This window comes from Artibeus jamaicensis, unplaced genomic scaffold (assembly GCF_021234435.1).
Source record: "Artibeus jamaicensis isolate MK-2021 breed Jamaican fruit bat unplaced genomic scaffold, CSHL_Jam_final contig_47, whole genome shotgun sequence".
NCBI lineage: Eukaryota > Metazoa > Chordata > Mammalia > Chiroptera > Phyllostomidae > Artibeus > Artibeus jamaicensis.
In genome coordinates, this window is record NW_026521848.1 from 202,095 (window position 1) to 218,721 (window position 16,627).

The window sequence follows — 16,627 nt, forward strand, 5'->3', positions numbered from 1 at the left end:
CAGCCCTTGCCAAGAACCACCCCCTATTCGCTAAGGTCCAATGGCTTTTCTGGAATTTAGAGGCCGGAGTGGGCGGGGTCAAATTGTTAGTAAACAAGGAGCCATGTGGGACCTTGGCGAACCGAGATCCGCGCGTTGCGCCCTGGGTACGCAGTCTGCGCGCCTGCGCGCCCTGCGGTGCGGAACTGACTTTACTCGTGGAGTTGGCAGACGGAGGAGGCAATGCAGACTGACGCCAAAATCCGCACGGAGTCTGGAACGGATTCCAGCTCTCGGGGCCCCGGCTGCAGCCTCCGGCACTTTGCTTGCGAACAGAACCTGCTGTCCCGGCCGGATGGCTCTGCCTCGTTCCTGCAAGGTAAGAAATTACCCAAGTAGATAGTGCCCCGGCCGCGTTCACCCAAGTTGTATTTATTTTAGGGAGTGGCTACGGTGTCTCGTGCAAAGGTATGCCCACCTCCTCTGATACTAGCCGGTAAATATCCCTCCTGGACTCATACAGAACTTCTTGCCTAGGTGGCTATTACTAGATACTGTAGGGTAAGTATGTATCTCCTAACTAGAAGGGAGAGATACCTCCACCCGGTAAATACCAAGGGAGAGGCCCAGACCTCCCCATAAGCATCAATACTCTACAGTAGAGAAAATCTCACCACAGTGAATAACCCCCTTAATTAGATTCCTCCTCAGCTTCCCACAGACATACCCTGGGTCCATACATCCCAGACTGAGGCAAACCTGCCTATTTGCATAACTACCTCGAAGGCTGGCAGATCACTATTACCGGTTTCATTACTCCCTGCTAGGGAAGACCTTTCACCCAAGTACATACTTTTCAGATTAAGGTTGATGTCCACACCCTGGGTTGAGATTTTCCCCATCCCCACCAATTAGGTAAATATCTCTGAGATTGGGGTATTGCTTACCTATTGTAAGATCTAGCTGAGTACCTTTCAAACTCCTTGACTCAGGTAAATATTCCTCTGGAGGTAAGCCTAAGGACCACACCCATAGATGCCGCAGTCCTCTCTCTAGGGCACTACCTTCTACCCAGTTACAAACCTGCTTTCATTCATTCCTTCTCATTGGACGGGTATGTATTTGTTCTAGGCATTGGGAATACAGCAATAAAGAATTTTTTAACCCCTCACCTGAGCAAGAAGACAGACAGTAAAGAAGATAGTTAAGTAAGGTGCTACAGAGCAAGCTATAGTATGGAAGGGGAATAGGCTGTGCCAGAGAAGGCTGCAATCTTAAATAGGACTGTCAGGAAGGGACTCAGTGAAATGGTAACATTTGAATAAAGACCTAAAGGTGAGAGAGCAAACCCTGAAAATATCAGGAGAGGAAGTGTATCAACCAGGTGCCCAGGCCATGCAGCAAGAGGGTACCTGGTATGTTTGAGGAAGTCAGGAGACCAACATGGTTGGAGAAGTGAGGGGGGTTTTGGAGAGAGTTAAGGATGGCCCATCACATAACATGTAGTAAATGAGATGGGAGCCATTGGAACTTTTGCTCAGAGGAAGAACATGATCCAAATATATTTTAACAGAATCTCTCTGGCTTCAGTGTTGCCTCTAGTAGGTTATGGGGGCAACAGGGAGATGAGGGAGGCTCAGACTAGAGTGGAAGCAATGGAGGTGGCGAGATTCTGGATGTATTTTGAAGGTAAAACTGACACAATTTGCAGATGGTTTGGTTTTGGGATATGAGAAGATAGGGACAGAGCTAAGGTCTTTGCCTGTTTGCAATGCCCAGTAGGCATCATGGTGGCAAACTGGACATAGAATCTGGAGTTCAGAAGTGAGACCCAGCCCAGGCTGGTGTAGCTCAGTGGATTGAGCTCAGGCCTGCGAACCAAAGGATTGAGGTTTGATTCCCAGTCAGGGCACATGCCTGGGTTGCAAGCCAGTTCCCAGCAGGGGACCCACAAGAGTCAACCATACATTGATATTTCTCTCCCTCCCTCCTTCCCTTCCCCACTAAAGATAAATAAATACATTTTAAAAAAAAAGTGAGACCCAGTATGGACATACTGTTTTAAATCCTCTGGCTATAGATGGTATTTTAAGCTCTTCATTGAATGAAATTACCAAGAAAATGAGTGTAGATGGGAAAGAGAATAGGTCCTGGGACTAAGGCCTGAGTCTTCTGACTCGTGAGGAGCTAGCAGAAAGACACTGAGAAGGAGCAAGACAAGAGGAGAACCGAGAGAGGGAGGTGACCTGGAGGAGCCCAGCGATGTAAGAGCCAATCAGCTGCCTCAGTCCTTGTGAGGTTGGGTCACATGAGGATGGAACAGACCTGTGGGTTGAGAGTTTGGACATATGTCACTGGTGATGCTGCTAAAAGCTGCTGCAATGGAGTGGTGGGTCAAGGAGGAGAGGAGAAGGAGATAGTGCTTTGGGACCTTGGCTTTTAGAGGGTCAGATCAGTGGGGCGGGTGTTGAAGCTGGATGTGGGCCCAGAGAGGAGAGAGTTGCTCCACAGAACTGTTGGAGCTGTGTCCTTGAGAAGGTGATGGGGAGTGATTCCTGTGTTCAGGTGGACCAGAGACAGCTCATCTGGACTAACAAGAATGACCACCCCCAGTGCAGATCTAACTCTCCTGGGTGACCTCCCCACCTCCAGGCAGATTCTCGTGGAACACAGAGAAGCCCTCAGTTGTGGGACAGCCCCTCCTCCCAGCTCCGGCAATAACAGCCCAACTAGGGGCCTTCTCAGGCCTGCCCCCAGGCTTAGCTCTCGTGCTAAACTTTAGCTCTCTAGCCTCAAGTTTCTTAGAACTTAGCGATACTGAGAAGGGTGGCCTCTTCCATGTTCTAAAACCTCAAAGCCTCAGGCCTTGGAATGAGTCTTTGAGGACCCTGAAAACCATGTTCCAGGTGCTTGTGGCCTCAGAATCTACAATAAAATGCAGAGGCTGAGGCCCTGGCCAGTGTGGCTCAGTTTGTTGGAGCACGGTTCCTGTAACCAAAAGGTTGTGTTGCGGGTTCAATTTGCAGTCAGGGCACATACTCAGGTTACAGGTTTCATCCCAGGTCTGGTCATGCAGGATTCCCCGCATCCAAGCGCATATGAGAGTTAGCCGATGGATGTTTCTATCTCCTTTCCTCTCTAAAAAGTAACAAAAAAATGTCCTCAGATGAGGGTTTAAAAAACAAAAACGCATAGCCCCAGAACCCACCCCATTGCCTTCCACATTTTCCATTTCATGTTGCAGTGGTTCTGATTCAGAACAGTGTTCGGAAGCTGTGCTCGAGCTCCTTTCTTCACACTGCAGGTCACAGGCTCCCCTTCCCTCCTCACACACAGAGTGGCCTGTGGAGCTCCGACTCCCGATGCCTGAACCCCACCCTGAGCAGCTGAATTACGATCTCTGGAGGAGGGCCTGGTCCTCACTGTCTTTTAAAGCCTTGGGGTGATTTTAGTGTGCAGTCAGGGTTGAGAACCACTGCATTCATTGTTTTTCACTGGAATCGAGTAGAAAATATCCGAGCATGCCAAGGCGGTAACAGTAAGATTTTGTCATGCCTTTGTTCCATTTCCACACACACGGATCTGCAGGCATCTCGAGGCCCATTGCAAAATGTATTTCTTGGAGCTGTGGTCATAAAAGTTTGGAAGCCCCTGCTGGAGTCCAGTCTCCATTTCGCACATGGTAAAACTAAAGCCCAGAGAAGTGAGCAAAATCAATCAAGGGTGCATAGCCGGGAGGAGGCAGACCAGACCAGAAGCCAGGTTTTTTTTTTCCTCAGGTCTTGCTTCCCTCTCTCTGGTTCATACCCCCTTTGGAAAATAACTGGGAGTCAGGACCCACACCCAGAGTTACATCCCTGTGTCAGGTGTCCTGACTGCTGCAGGGTTTGGAATCAAGAGTCTGAGTGAGGGAAGGGAGTGGGGCTGAGGGAAGCTTTGGGACAGGTCGAGAGCAGCTACAGCAAGAGAGAGGAAGGTTAGCTCTCAGGAAGAACTTCTTGTTAAAGTGAGTAACACTGACTACAGTCTTTTGTGTAATCAGCATGTTCCAGGCAGTGTTGTGCATTATCTCATTTATAGTGAGGGAGGTACCGTTACTGTCCCCATTTCACAGGTGAGGAAGTGAAGGGAGAGAAATGGAGTGAGTACCCCAAAAGTCACTGCCAATGATTGGTGGGTCAGACTGATGCCCACACTGTTAAGTGCCTCACAGTGGGCCCCAGAGGGAGGGTACATGTGGCTGAGGCCTCCACACTGTCTCTGCAGGGGATACCTCCGTCCTGGCGGGGGTGTATGGGCCAGCCGAGGTGAAGGTCAGCAAAGAGATCTTCAACAAGGCCACACTGGAAGTGATCCTGAGGCCGAAAATCGGGCTGCCTGGTAATTGGGTCTGCAGTTGTCCCTGCTGTCGAGAACCCCTGCCCGGCTCCTCCCTCACTGCTGTCCCCAGCCTGTATTGTCCCCTTGTTTCCCCTCAGCAACTTCTATCTCTTCCTCTGAGTCTCTGTTTCTTTTCTCTTTGCCTCTCTCTGTCTCTCCGAGCCTTCCCTTCCCCCTCCTCTTTTCATCTGGCTTCATCTGCCCTTCTTTCCATTAACGTTTTTATGCCCTCCTGTCTCCCTCGCTCCTGGGACTGGGCCCGCTGGGTTGGGCTCGGGCAGCAGCATGGGACATGGGAACTCTGGGATTTTCCTCCCCTGGGCGTCTCCCTTGCTAGATCCTGGCAGTGGCAGGGGTGCAGTGGGTGGTATTGGGAACCAATCCGCCTGGCAGTGGCAATTTTAGCTCAGCCCTATTGAAAAGCCCATAGGCATGTGGCAGCACACAGGAGCCAAACCCATGGATTGATTCTCCTCTGGGAAATCAGGCCTGCATTGTACCTGGGCTGCTTTGTGACTTGCTCTTGCTAAAAATCCCTCACCCTGAGTTGAAGCAGAAAATGCTTAGCTCCGTATCTTTAACTTCCTGAAGTCTGTGCTCATTCTCGCAAGAACTAAAGTTTAACCAGACCAATTACTCTTTTTTTTTAGATTCATGAACATTTTTAAAAATTATTTTCAACTACAGTATTCTCTTTTACTCCCATCCCAGCCCACCCCCCCCGTGTCCCCCAACTCCCTCCCCTTTCCACCCCAGACCAATTACTCTTACCGTTCCCTTGCATTCGCAACAATTTTTTCCTTGTTAATCTGTGAGAAGTAATCAGTAACATCCCTTCTGTTGCTATCTGTAGAAAGTAATTACCTAAAGCAAACCTAAATATAATAAATGAAGATCTTCTTTGATGTATGCTATTAGAAAGCCAACAAAAGCCTGTCAAGGCAAGAGTTAGGGCACCCCCCCACCCTTAAGAGAATGGCTGTGCTGTCCCCTTTCCTCCATGGGACTCAGTAGTCCATGCGAATTTATCTCATCTCCTCTATAACACCGCAGACAGGTGGCCGGTGGCCGCAGCAGGGTGCCAGCCAGGCCCTCCCTCCTGGCCACTGGGAATCCTGTGCCATCCACGGAGGGTCCTGCACCAACCCAGGCTTAGACTGCAGGCCCTTTCCAGAGACGTGGGTGATGCGTGTGGAGGAAGAGAAAAGCCTGACCCCTTCCTTCCCGTCCCTGATTTCCCCAGGTGTAGCAGAGAAGAGCCGGGAGCGGCTGATCAGGAACACATGTGAAGCGGTGGTGCTGGGGGCGCTGCACCCCCGCACCTCCATCACCATTGTGCTGCAGGTCATCAGCGATGCTGGCTCTGTATCCTTTCCCTTGGGCTGCCTCCTCCAAGAAGTCCCCCAGAATCTCCTTAATTTCCTCCCTTGCTGATGGCCATACATACCCTCCCGCTAGCCAGAGGACCTCCAAACACTTGACAGGCACCAAATCAACTAGTTGAAAAAGAACAGCAAACAGCTTGAGTGCTTACTGTGTGTCGAGGACTGTTCTAAGTGCCATACACATGCCAACCCATTAAATCTGCACAGCTCACATAAGTAGTAATTGGCAGAGCCAGGACTTGAACCCACACTGTTCGGTTCCAGAGCCCAAGGCCCCTGGCAGATTGATGTTCTTATGTTCCTATGTTTCAGGTGAGGAAGCTGAGGCCCAGAGAGGGGAAGTCACTTGTCCAAGGTCACACAGCTGAAGGCAGCAGAGACAAAACTCAGGCCTGTCTCACTCCAAAGCTTGTGCCACTGAGCTCCACTCTGACCCTGAGGTGTTTTTGTTTTGTGTTTTTTTTAAGGTTTTACTTATTTATTTTTAGAGAAAGGGGAAGAGAGGGAGAGAAACATCATTCAGTTACTTCTAGTACATGCCCCAGCTGGGGACCAAACCTGCATCCTCGGCATGTGCCCTGACTGGGACCCAGCCAGTGATCTTTTCGGGATGGTGTCCAACCAGCTGAGCCACAACAGGGCTGACCTGGGGGAGCCCTGAGCTAGCAGAGTAGGGCCAACAGCTCATCCTTGAAAGACCCCCATGGTTTGGGTCACAGGTTGAGGCTGAGGACCTGCAGAAGTGGGCATTTCTAGAGGGCTGCACTGGGGCAGGCACTTCCTAGATAGGAGGAGGGGTGGGCTGTTGTAGTCCCATTGCACAGGGGAAGTGAGGCTCGGTGGGAGATCACAGAGGGTTGGCAGAGGTGGGACAGATTCCACCGCTGGGCCCTTATCCTCTGTGCTAGACCTGGGCAGCCAGCTGAGGTCAGGCCAGGAGTCTGGCTCAGCCCTGTGCTCACCTTCCACTGCGCCACGGCCTCGCTTCTCCCCTGGGTGGCCGGCCCCCTGAGGCAGTGGTAATGACCCCTCCCACCACCTCCCCGGCAGTCTGTCCCTGGTGGCTGCTGCCAGATTCCCAGGTTCCAGGCCTGGCTCTGCCAGTACCTCCCGTGTGATCTGGAAGTTTTCTTCCCCTCTCCGCCCTTGGTTTCCCTGGAGGTTCCTGGCACCTGCCGGTGTATATCTGTTGAATATCCTGATCTCTGATTGAGGCTCAGAGAGAGTAACTCGCCTGCTTAAGGTCACAAAGCCAGTTCTGAAACCCAAGGTTACATGGTCCCAGAACCACTTAGAAAACACTGCTGTACTGCTTTCCTGTGGTCAGTCGGTGCGGCTGCCACTGCACAGGCTGGGGGGGTGGAGGAGGCAAGGACCCGTCTGCTGGCCAGCCCTGCAGTGGAAACTCTTTAACTGCTCCCTGTGGCGCTCAGCTCCTGGCCTGTTGCCTGAACGCTGCCTGCATGGCGTTAGTCGACGCAGGTGTGCCCATGCAGGCCCTCTTCTGTGGGGTCACCTGTGCCCTGGACGCTGACGGGACCCTCATGCTGGACCCCACAGCCAAGCAGGAAAAGGTAGGTGTGGAGGCCAGGGTGGTGAAGGGCCGCGGCAGAACCTGACCCTCTCGTGGAGGCCACACTGTCCCACCGCAGTTGGCTCGTCCCACCCCAGTCCCAGCTGACCGGCTCTGCTCTGTTCATCGGGGCAAGTGCTGGAAACCCAACTCAAACTGCGTGAGCAAGTAGGGAATTTATTGACATTCAGAACCAAACTCAGAAAGAACAGAGATCAAGCCAGGGCCTCGGACGCCTTCAGGGTTTCCTTTGCATTTCTTAGTACCTGCGCTTTTCTGCACTTCTAGCTCCATTATCTCTGGCCAGTATCTCTCCTGAGGCTGCGATTGGCTGCTTAAGCTCTGCTTATATCTCAAGAGGCAAAGAGGCACAGGAAGAAAGAGCATTCCTCATCGGCTCAAGTTCACAGTATCCTGGGGCTGTGGTTACTCTGAGTTACTAGCCCACTCACATCCAGTCAGGAAAGCAGAGGCCACTGGGGGATTTCCAGTGGAGGGTTTAATGCAGGGAACTGGTTACAACAGTGTTGGAAGAGCTGAAGGAAGAAAAGGGAAGAGTCATCAGGAACCTGTAGCTCCTGCCTGTGCTATTGGAGGCATTGCTGCAGTCACTTGTGGCTGCGTAGACCTGGCTTTGCCCTGGGTGCTGGTCTCCCTCCTGTCAGTGCCCCACCAGAGTACAGGTGGAGGACTGTACTACCTTTAAGGGGCACCCAGAAAATGTATTTTGCCACTTCGTGCCTCAGGAGTACAGAGCACAAAAGCTAGGAGGCGCCAGGTAAATGAGGTGTACTGTGGCTCCCCCTGCAGGGCAGGAAAACCGCCTGGAAGCCCATCAGAAGCCTGTGGTTGGAATCGGTGTAGGATCTAGGGGAACGGCCTAGGAAACTGGGAGGGGTGGTCCCTAGGTACACAGCCACACTGGATGCAGGGGTACTTGGCTTTGGGAAAGGCAAGTCCTTTCTTCGGGATCAGCCGACATTGTACCTGAAGGGAGAGCCCGCGTCCCCCACCTTCTATCCCTCATCCCTAGGAGGCCCGGGCAGTCCTGACCTTTGCACTCGACAGCGTGGAGCAGAAGCTACTCATGTCCACCACCAAGGGACTCTTCTCTGATGCTGAGGTAGCAGCATGTGGATGTGGGGGAACCCCAGATCTTCCCTACCCCTGACATGTCCCAGCTCTGCCCTGACCTCAGAGGTTTGAGGAGAGCCCCCCCTCCTTGAGTCCTCTGTGAACAGGAGTTTGTAGACTTTGTAGCCAAGAAACCTTTGTGGGAATTTTAAAGGGAAGCCTGCCCTGGCCAGTGGGGCTCAGTTGAGAGCGTTGTCCTGTGGACCAGAAGGTCAGAGGTTTGATTCTGGGTTGGGGCTACGTACCCAGGTTGCGGGTTTGATCCCCAGTCGGGGCGCGTGCGAGAAGACAGCCAGTCCGTCAGTATTCCTCTTTCACGTCAATGTTTCTCTAAAAGCAATGAAAAAATGTCCTCAGGTGAGGATAAAAAAAATTTTTTAAGGGAAGCCCAGTTATGAGGTAGGAAGAGAGAAGAGTTCAGGTTGAAATCGGGGGGGGGGGGGGTACCAGAAAGGGGGGACTCCCCACTCCAGGTCCGAAGAGTTCAGAAACTGCAAATGGTCTCCAAGAGCATTTCCAGTCTGGACCTCCCAAGACTCTAGTGACATGTGGCAGTTAAGATTTGGGGTTTCAGATTCTGTGGCTCCTAACGTCATCCAGGGTCACAAGGCCCGTGGCTCTAAAATGCCAGTAAATCTCCAGTTTCGTGAGCTCATAAGTTTCCAGAGCTCAGGTCTATTCCAGCTGTCAGGATGCCCAATCCCGTTGGTTTGAGGCCCTGGAGTTGACGGAAGCTGGTCCCTGCTTCCCTCACCTTTTCTTTTTTCCTTCTCCTCGTCCCCTCTAAGAAGCCCTGAAGTGGGGAAGGAGGAGATGCATTTGGAATAATCCCCTCCCCACCTGTCTCACCTGGGGGGTGGGGGGCTTGCCCAGGTGAAGAGGGAGGTGGTAGGTTTGGGGGCCCTAGAAACCAGGTGAGCCCACTGGCCCCGCAGCAGTGCAGGGATGGGCTTGCACTGACCAGTCTCTCCCACGCAGCTCCAACAGTGCCTGGCTGCAGCCCAGGCTGCCTCGCAACATGTCTTCCGCTTCTACCGGGAATCGCTGCAGAGGCGGTACTCCAAGAGCTGAGGCAAGTTGGGGCAGGGCGCCCCTCCCACTGCCACCACCCACCACTACCTCCAGTGCAAAAGAAACCTGCTGCCACCCAGCCTTGCCTCTCTGTCCTCGTGTGCCCAGGAGAGCTTGTGGGCCTGTAGCTGCAGGGCCACCTGAGGAGTGCCCCTGGCTGCAGCCCCTGGGGTTCGGGGTGAGGGGACATGGGTGCCCCACACCCACCAGGGAAACATTACTAGGATTGCACATTTATTGAATGAATTCATTTCGTCTAATAAATGTCTGTTGAGCACCTACTTGTGCAGTCCCTGCTAGGTGCTGAGGGCCCAGAATTGGTGTTTGTCAGACGATGGTAAGTGCTGTGGCAAAACAAAAAGCAGGGAAGAAGGGTTTGAGCACCTTTGTTCGGGGAAGGCAAGTTTAATACATTGGTCGGGGACACCTTCACCGAGAGGGGGACACCTGAGGGAAGCCAGGAGGAGGCTAGGGAGTGAGCTCATGGACACACGGGGGACAAGCCCCAGAGAGAGACCTGTTGAGGACCAGCAGGGCAGTCAGCGTGGCCGGAACTGTGCCTGTGAAGGCAGGAGAAAGACGGTCAGGGCAAGGATGGGCGCTCAGAGGCTACTGTCTGAGCCTGACAACCGAGTGAGGTGGGGCTGTTACTGCAGTCCACATTTTTTAAGATGAGAAAACAAGGTCAGAAGCTACTCAGCAATGCAGCGTGGGTCCCACTTCGCCCAGTTCAGGCCTTTGCTGTTCAGGCAAACCAGGGAGAGGCCGGCACACTGGACTGGGGTTCACCATCTGTACACAGAAGTTGGTTTTCAGGGATGGTAGCACCCCCTAGGGGACATTTTTAGTTGCCATTTGACTGCTCCCCTACTCTTTTATTTAGTGGGTAGGAGACAAGAATGTGTGAGCATCAGCAAGGATTAACCCACTTTGGAGCCGCATGGTCACGGGATCTGGCAGCCTGTGGTGTTTGGGGGGGGGGGGGGGGGACCTATGCTGTGTACTTCACGTGCCTGAACTAGCTCGCCGAGTTCCCATGGCTGCCAGCGCGGTGTCATTTTCATCCCAGGAAATGCATGAATATCTTTAGCTTGCAGTTTCGCTCCGTGGAGTACCAAATGGGGAAGCGTGTTCAGAAAGACCCACTGGAATGGCATTAAGTGGAATGAGAAAACCAAACCATCACTCCATTGCTGGGTAATGCTGAACCCCATTTAGTGAGCACATCTGCCCCTCTGCTAGCACCGCTTTTAGCAGACACTCCTTTCGATCAGCACTTTGATGCTACCTAAAGGCTCTGTCCATGTTTGCCCCCCAACTCCCCACTGGCAGGCCGTATGATTCATTTGGGGCTGCCCTTGAGGGCTCCTGGGGTAGTAGTTGGCCAGGGCCATTTTTCTCCCCCACAAGGGGGAGCCTGCATGGAATGAAGCCAAAAAGGAAGGAGGTGAGAGAGGGGGCCAGACCATTTCACTTGAGCCCCCGAATCCTGCTGTACCTCAGCTTTTTCCCCTTTGTGTGTGTGAGGTGATCGGAGTTGAATTTCTGCCACTTGCTATACAAAGAGCTCAGAAGGAGACTTCCTTTTACATGCATGACCCATTTCCCAGGTGGGGAAAAATGAGGCTCAAAGAATATATATGGCCGTGGGCCAAGGTCATACAGCTGCCACATGGAGGAGTAAGTCCTTGGCACCCAGCTCTGTAATTCTCTGCTGACCGCCCTCAGCTGTGAAGAGATCATTCTGCAGCTGGGAAACCCCCACCCCTCAGGGTCCCCCTTCAGCTCCGAGGTGTCCAGGAGTGCCCTGGGGAGAGCCTGTCAGGTGCCCCCAGCCCCACCTGCCCCCCACAGACTGACACAGATCTGACTACAAGCGTGTCTGGTGTTTAATCTGACATCGTAGCAGCCGGAAAGGGTAGAGGGTTGTACGGTTTGGTCCCACTGCTGGACGCTGCCACCGCCACATCCACCTGGATTCTCTACTCTGCCAGCATGTGCTGCGGACCACCAGCCTCTGGTTCACAGTGAGGGCCGCAGGGGCGGCTAGGGCGGGTCTCGGGAGGCCAGGTAGGCAGCCAGGGTCACCAGGGCTGCCGTGTATGTGCACACACCCAGCCCGATGGCCAGGACCCCCAGCAGGAAGGTGCGGCGGGAGGCGGCCCCTGCCCCCTGGACGTCCCCCTTGGCCCAGGCCTTGTTGGTCTGTGGAGGTGTTGGGCGTCAGTGAGTCAGGCATCCCTTCCGCCCACCCTGCTTCCTGAAGCCCCAGCCCTGTCCCCACAGGACACACCCATGCATTCATTCCTACGTCCCCCAAACAGGGAGCATCTCCTGGGCACTTGGGGGTTCTGGGTGACTAACAAGGTGTTAGTGTCTGCCACCGCTCAGTTCTAACTCATTTGATCCGCACAGTGACCACGAGGCACCGAGAAATTGTGGCTTGCTCACAGAGAGGGGCAGGCCTAGGATTTAAGTTTGGGTTTTTAACCACCACTTGGCAGCCTTCTGTGTACCATGCCTCATTTTACTGCCAAATGTTTCCATGTGAATCCTCTCCGTGTCTTCCCTTAGCCCCAGGCATAGCTGCTATGTTTTGTTTTATACCTTGAGTGCATTTTTCTCTGTTATCTCTAGTCCCCCCTCCCAGCCCCACACACGGACTGACCTTTTGGGCCAGGCAGAAGGCGGCAATGCCCACAGGCCAGAAACAGCACAGCACAGAGAAAACAGCCAAGCCCAGGTGGTCATGGGGTAGGAGCGGGGAGAGAAGGCTGTCCCTGTCCCAGTCCGAGTCGCTGTCACTTGATGCATCCTAGAAGCAGGAAAGAGCCTGGGTGGGCATCTCCCACCTCCCCCGCCCCAGCACCATGCTCTGCACGGCCCCCAAAGACCAACACCAGGGCCGCCCCAGAAACACCAAGACAGAAAATGTTTTAGGAGACAGGCTCTTGACTTTCCTGGATCTTTGAGCCCTCTGAGGGAAGCTGTGAAGCTTGCCTCCAGAGAAGAGCCCCGCCCACCCCCTGGGCTCTGAGTTCCCTGCCCCCGAGGTGGAGACAGACACCAGCAGGGGCAGGAGCCTGCAAAAAGATGAAGATTTGGAGAAACAACTCCGGTGGCCTAAGTTACTCGGACAAACCTGACTCCTGAAACTACTGATTCTACATTTTTAAAAAAATTTTGTTTTAATCTTGCATCAAACAGCTCATAAGAGTAAGGAGTCATTGTAAGGCTGAAACTGAAATGAAAAAGGTAACAGGTCAAATGAACACAGAAGGCCTCTTTTGCCCTTCCTGGGAAGGTATACGCCAATCCCAGAAAAATCAAACCTTTCAATCAAACCTTGAAATTAAAAATGATCTTTAACTGCTAATGCCCCCAGGCAGCTCTCAGAAGCAAAGCAAGTCCTCTCTGGAGGAAGGTACCTTCGTTCTAGACCTCAAAATAATTTTTCAAATATGACGACCAGCATGCAGTCAAAGATAACCAGGAACATAAAGGAACTGTGAATGAGAACGAGCAGAAATAATCAGACCTTCAAAATCTTCAAACAATGGAATTATCAAGCACATACAATGTCAGCATGATGCCTAGCAAGACAATGTGGCAGATTTTTCCAAAAATAACTGTGACCATCTCTCCTATCCCGTATGTTCTTCTTACAGTGACTGATACTTTTCCCATCAAAGGTGACGTTTGGGTCCCAGTTCCTGGAATCTGGAGAGGCTGTGACTCACTCATAATTGGTGGAATGTAGTGGAAGTAATGTTACCTGACTTCCTAATCAGAAAAGGTGAGGCCGCTCCCGCTCTGCTGAGACACATGCTGGAGACCAAAGGCACATGAGTCCAACTGCCCTCCAGCTGCCATGCCGGAGGGAAGCCCAAACCAGCTCACATGGGGAGACGTGTGGAAACCCCAAGACTACATGAAGAGAGGTACCAGCTAGCCCCCAGCTGCCTCAGCCCCTGATTGCTCCAGATCTCGGCCACTGGCTCCACCACAACCTTACGAAAAACCCTGAGGCAGAACCAGTCAACGGAGTGCTTCCCAAATCCTGACCCCGAGAAACCATGAGTGATAACAATGACTGCTGTTGTTTTAAACTACTGAGTTTTGCAGTGACTTCTTATACAGCAATAGGAACTGGGAAACCATGTTCACAAAATAAAAGACAAGGAATAAGAAATGACAAAAGTGACAGTTTTCAAAAAAGAGACCAGGGCAGACAGAGGCCACAGGTGAGTTGGCTCTGGAGAGAGATGGACAGAGTAGGGGTTAGAAATCAGAGGAAAGCCAGACAGCCAAAGGTTAGGGAACAAAGATGAGAGGCAAATAAGAGACAAAGCTAAAGAATCCAGGGGCAAGGGAGACCAGGATAAACAACAGCCAGATATCTAGGAAACTCACTCCCGGCTCAGAAGTGAAACCCCAGGCCAAAGGCAGGTACCTCACCTGCCAGCCTATCAAATGTTGACTGTAGCTGGAATCTCCCCCAGCCCCCTCCCCTTGCTCCCTCTAAGGCCTGTTTCTCCTACCTCAAGGTCAGGGTGCCCTGGCTGCCCCAGACCAGTGCTCACAGAGGGAAGAGGTGATGGCAGAAACTGCCAGCCCCTTAGGGACTCTGCAAAAGCTGTCTCCCCAAAGAGGGGATCTGGCTCAGGCTCTCCAGGCTTCTGGACAGGGCAGGTGGAGCCAACACCTGCCAGCAGAGGCTGCTGAAGTTCTGGAAGACTGGGGCTGTCCATGGCTGGGGAGGGGTTCCCGGAGGTGCTTCCTTGGGTAGGGAAAAGAAAAGGACAAGTGAAAGTCTCACCTTCATCCTTCCCCTGACTCCTGACTCCACAGAGACAGAGACTTTAGGTCAACAACCCTCAGACCCACTTTACAGAGGGTAAAACTGAGGCCCAGAGAGTAAAAGAGGCTGGCCCAAGTTGTAAAGAGAATTCAGGGGCCAGACATTAAACCTTGGTCCTCTCTACCCTCAGTCAAAAACCACACAACTAGCCCTGGCTGGTGTAGTTCAGTGGATTGAGCACGGGCCTGCGAACCAAACAATCGCGGTTCAATTCCCAGTCAGTGGCCCAGTCAGGGCACATGCCAGGGTTGCAGGCAGGTTCCCTGCAGGCCAGTTCCCAGCAGGGGACGCACGAAAGGCAACCATACATTGATGTTTCTCTCCCTCTCTTCTTCCCTTCCCCTCTAAAGATAAATAAATAAAATCTTAAAACCACACAACTGTGGCACAAAGTGACTCCTTGCACACTCGTAATCTCTCCAGAAGAGATTCCCCCCCCCCAATGTGTTAACATACGCACAAGTATCCATCACTCTCCCCTGTTCTCACCACTTCCCTTGCACACCTGCCGGCACCCCTGCCTACTCCATCCACATCGGTAACCCCACACACACCCTCTCGCGTTCCCACCAGCTCCCCAGGCACCTCCTGTTTTACTAGAATCCGCCTAAGCTCACCTACCCCATAACACCCTCCACCACCACCACACACTCGCACATACTCAACAAAGAATATTCTCCTCGCCCCACGGTCCCCCTGGGGGTCCTCCTAAGCCTCCTCCTCTCACTCCAAACCTGGTTTAAGCCTAATTCCTCGCCAAGGGTTTGCCTCCCCACCCGCAATGCTAGGACCCGGGGGAGGGGAGGCGTCCTTTAACTGTGCCCCTCACTCACCACTCAGGGCCAGATGCCGGACCTCCTGGGCCCCTGAACCGACACCTGTCCCGACTCTACCGGTCGGGTATGGGGACTTCAGAAAGCCCCAAGCTGCCCGGCTAGAGCCTGGAGTTGCAGGATCTGGACGTCCCACTCAGCTCCAGTCTCCCGCCCGGGTCCGCAGCGGATGGGGGCGGGGTGGGGGCGGAGCGGCAACCTCCAGGCTCCGCCCTCGGCGACGTCGGGGCGAAGGGGTCCTTAAAGGCCGACATCAACGCAGGACCGCAGCAGGAGGCCTCGCCCGGACAAGGAGGCTTGAGCACGGGGCCCGCGCCCAACTGCTGCGGGGCAGAAGAGGGGAGCCAGGATCCTCTAGAATGTTCTTGGCCTTGCCTCTACCCACCTCCATCACCCCCTGCTCATTGATAACAGCTGTTCAGACCAACTGTGTGCACAGAATGCAGATGCACACGTATGCTCAGAAAGACCTACTTCAGAAAGACCTACGAGGCACTGTCATTTATTATCCTGTTGTACACAAGAGGAAACAGGCAAGGAGAGCTTCCAGGTCACAGAGTGCAGACATCATCGCATTGATTCCTCTCAGTAGCTCTATTTCTATCCCCATTTTGCAGATAAAAAAAACTGAGGCTCAGAGATGTGTGCTCCCTTGGCCTGGCAGCTTGTACCCCAGAGCTGTATTCCTTGCTGGTCAAGGTGAGGGGAGGAAGCAGAGACAAAAGGTGGGCTGGGGGCTTCTGAGGAAAGGGGGCTGAGCTGGGAGTGAGCTGGGGATGGGGCAGATGTGCTGGTTATCAGATGGTACAGCTGGTGGTTGAGTCAGTGTTTGGATCCACAGGGACCTGAGTTTCTTTCCAGGCTCTTCACAGCACTGACTGTGTGACCTCTAGAAAATAGAATTGCTTCTCTGAACACCAATTTCTTCATCTTTAAAACGATGTAAAGATTCCCTCTCTCTTAGAGGCAAGAATACACATAAACCACTAACCACAAATTAGGTGAGATGAAAATGTCTAACATTTACCCAAAACCTGGCAAGGCAAGCACTGGAAACGTGTGTGTGTATGAATATTATTATTTACATCCCTCTCCATCAGTCTGACTAAGGAACTTGCCTTACCCTGCCGACCTCCTCCACCCGGCTTGCACTGGCTTCCCCTCCCCAGAAGCCCTCCACTTCACCAGTGCCAGTCAGACAAACTGGAGGCTTCCCCTGCCTGAAGTGGGGCCAGCCAGAGTTCCCTCGCTCCAGGGCTCCGGGGCTCTTTGCCAAGAGTCCAGACACTGGAGCTGGCACTGGCCCCACTCCCAGGGGGAACGCTGGAATAAGCCAGAGTCTCTGGCAAATGACAGGCAGGCAAGGAGATCCACAGGAGGGTAGATGAGAGGGAAGAGGGAGCAGGATTGT

At 53.0% G+C, this 16,627-nt stretch overlaps 2 protein-coding genes across 7 annotated transcripts; one reads left to right on the top strand and one right to left on the bottom strand.

Moving 5' to 3' along the window:
• Positions 1-152: 152 nt before the first annotated feature.
• EXOSC5 (exosome component 5) lies at positions 153-9,803 on the top strand. Its single transcript, XM_037157661.2, has 6 exons — positions 153-358; positions 4,246-4,359; positions 5,603-5,724; positions 7,178-7,318; positions 8,351-8,440; positions 9,430-9,803. Exons 1-6 carry the CDS (start codon positions 223-225, stop codon positions 9,520-9,522), a joined length of 696 nt encoding a protein of 231 aa, XP_037013556.2. The 5' UTR covers positions 153-222; the 3' UTR covers positions 9,523-9,803.
• Positions 3,037-15,384, bottom strand: TMEM91 (transmembrane protein 91). 6 transcript variants are annotated; one of them, XR_005084256.2, is made up of 5 exons: positions 15,217-15,384; positions 14,064-14,302; positions 12,191-12,337; positions 8,697-8,781; positions 3,037-3,117 (listed from the first exon to the last, which is right to left on the bottom strand). XR_005084256.2 is itself a non-coding variant. In XM_037157665.2 (5 exons), exons 2-4 carry the CDS (start codon positions 14,271-14,273, stop codon positions 9,819-9,821), a joined length of 405 nt encoding a protein of 134 aa, XP_037013560.1. In that variant the 5' UTR covers positions 14,274-14,302; positions 15,217-15,384; the 3' UTR covers positions 7,479-8,781; positions 9,805-9,818. The 6 variants fall into 6 exon arrangements, 3 of the variants coding, with proteins under 3 accessions (XP_037013560.1, XP_037013559.1, XP_037013558.2); XR_005084255.2 differs by lacking the exon at positions 3,037-3,117 and adding an exon at positions 7,479-7,853; XR_008392094.1 differs by lacking the exon at positions 3,037-3,117 and adding an exon at positions 8,899-9,866 and having other exon boundaries at positions 7,479-8,781.
• Between the last annotated feature and the right edge of the window lie 1,243 nt (positions 15,385-16,627).

Coding starts and splice junctions, on each gene's coding strand:
- EXOSC5 (XM_037157661.2), top strand. CDS start 223: ATGCAGACTGACGCCAAAATCCGCACGGAGTCTGGAACGGATTCCAGC. Junction 7,319..8,350: donor CCACAGCCAAGCAGGAAAAG/GTAGGTGTGGAG, acceptor CCTCATCCCTAG/GAGGCCCGGGCAGTCCTGAC. Junction 8,441..9,429: donor GACTCTTCTCTGATGCTGAG/GTAGCAGCATGT, acceptor TCTCCCACGCAG/CTCCAACAGTGCCTGGCTGC.
- TMEM91 (XM_037157663.2), bottom strand. CDS start 14,273: ATGGACAGCCCCAGTCTTCCAGAACTTCAGCAGCCTCTGCTGGCAGGT. Junction 12,338..14,063: donor CAGGGCACCCTGACCTTGAG/GTAGGAGAAACA, acceptor TCCTGCTTCTAG/GATGCATCAAGTGACAGCGA. Junction 11,728..12,190: donor CCTTCTGCCTGGCCCAAAAG/GTCAGTCCGTGT, acceptor ACACCTCCACAG/ACCAACAAGGCCTGGGCCAA.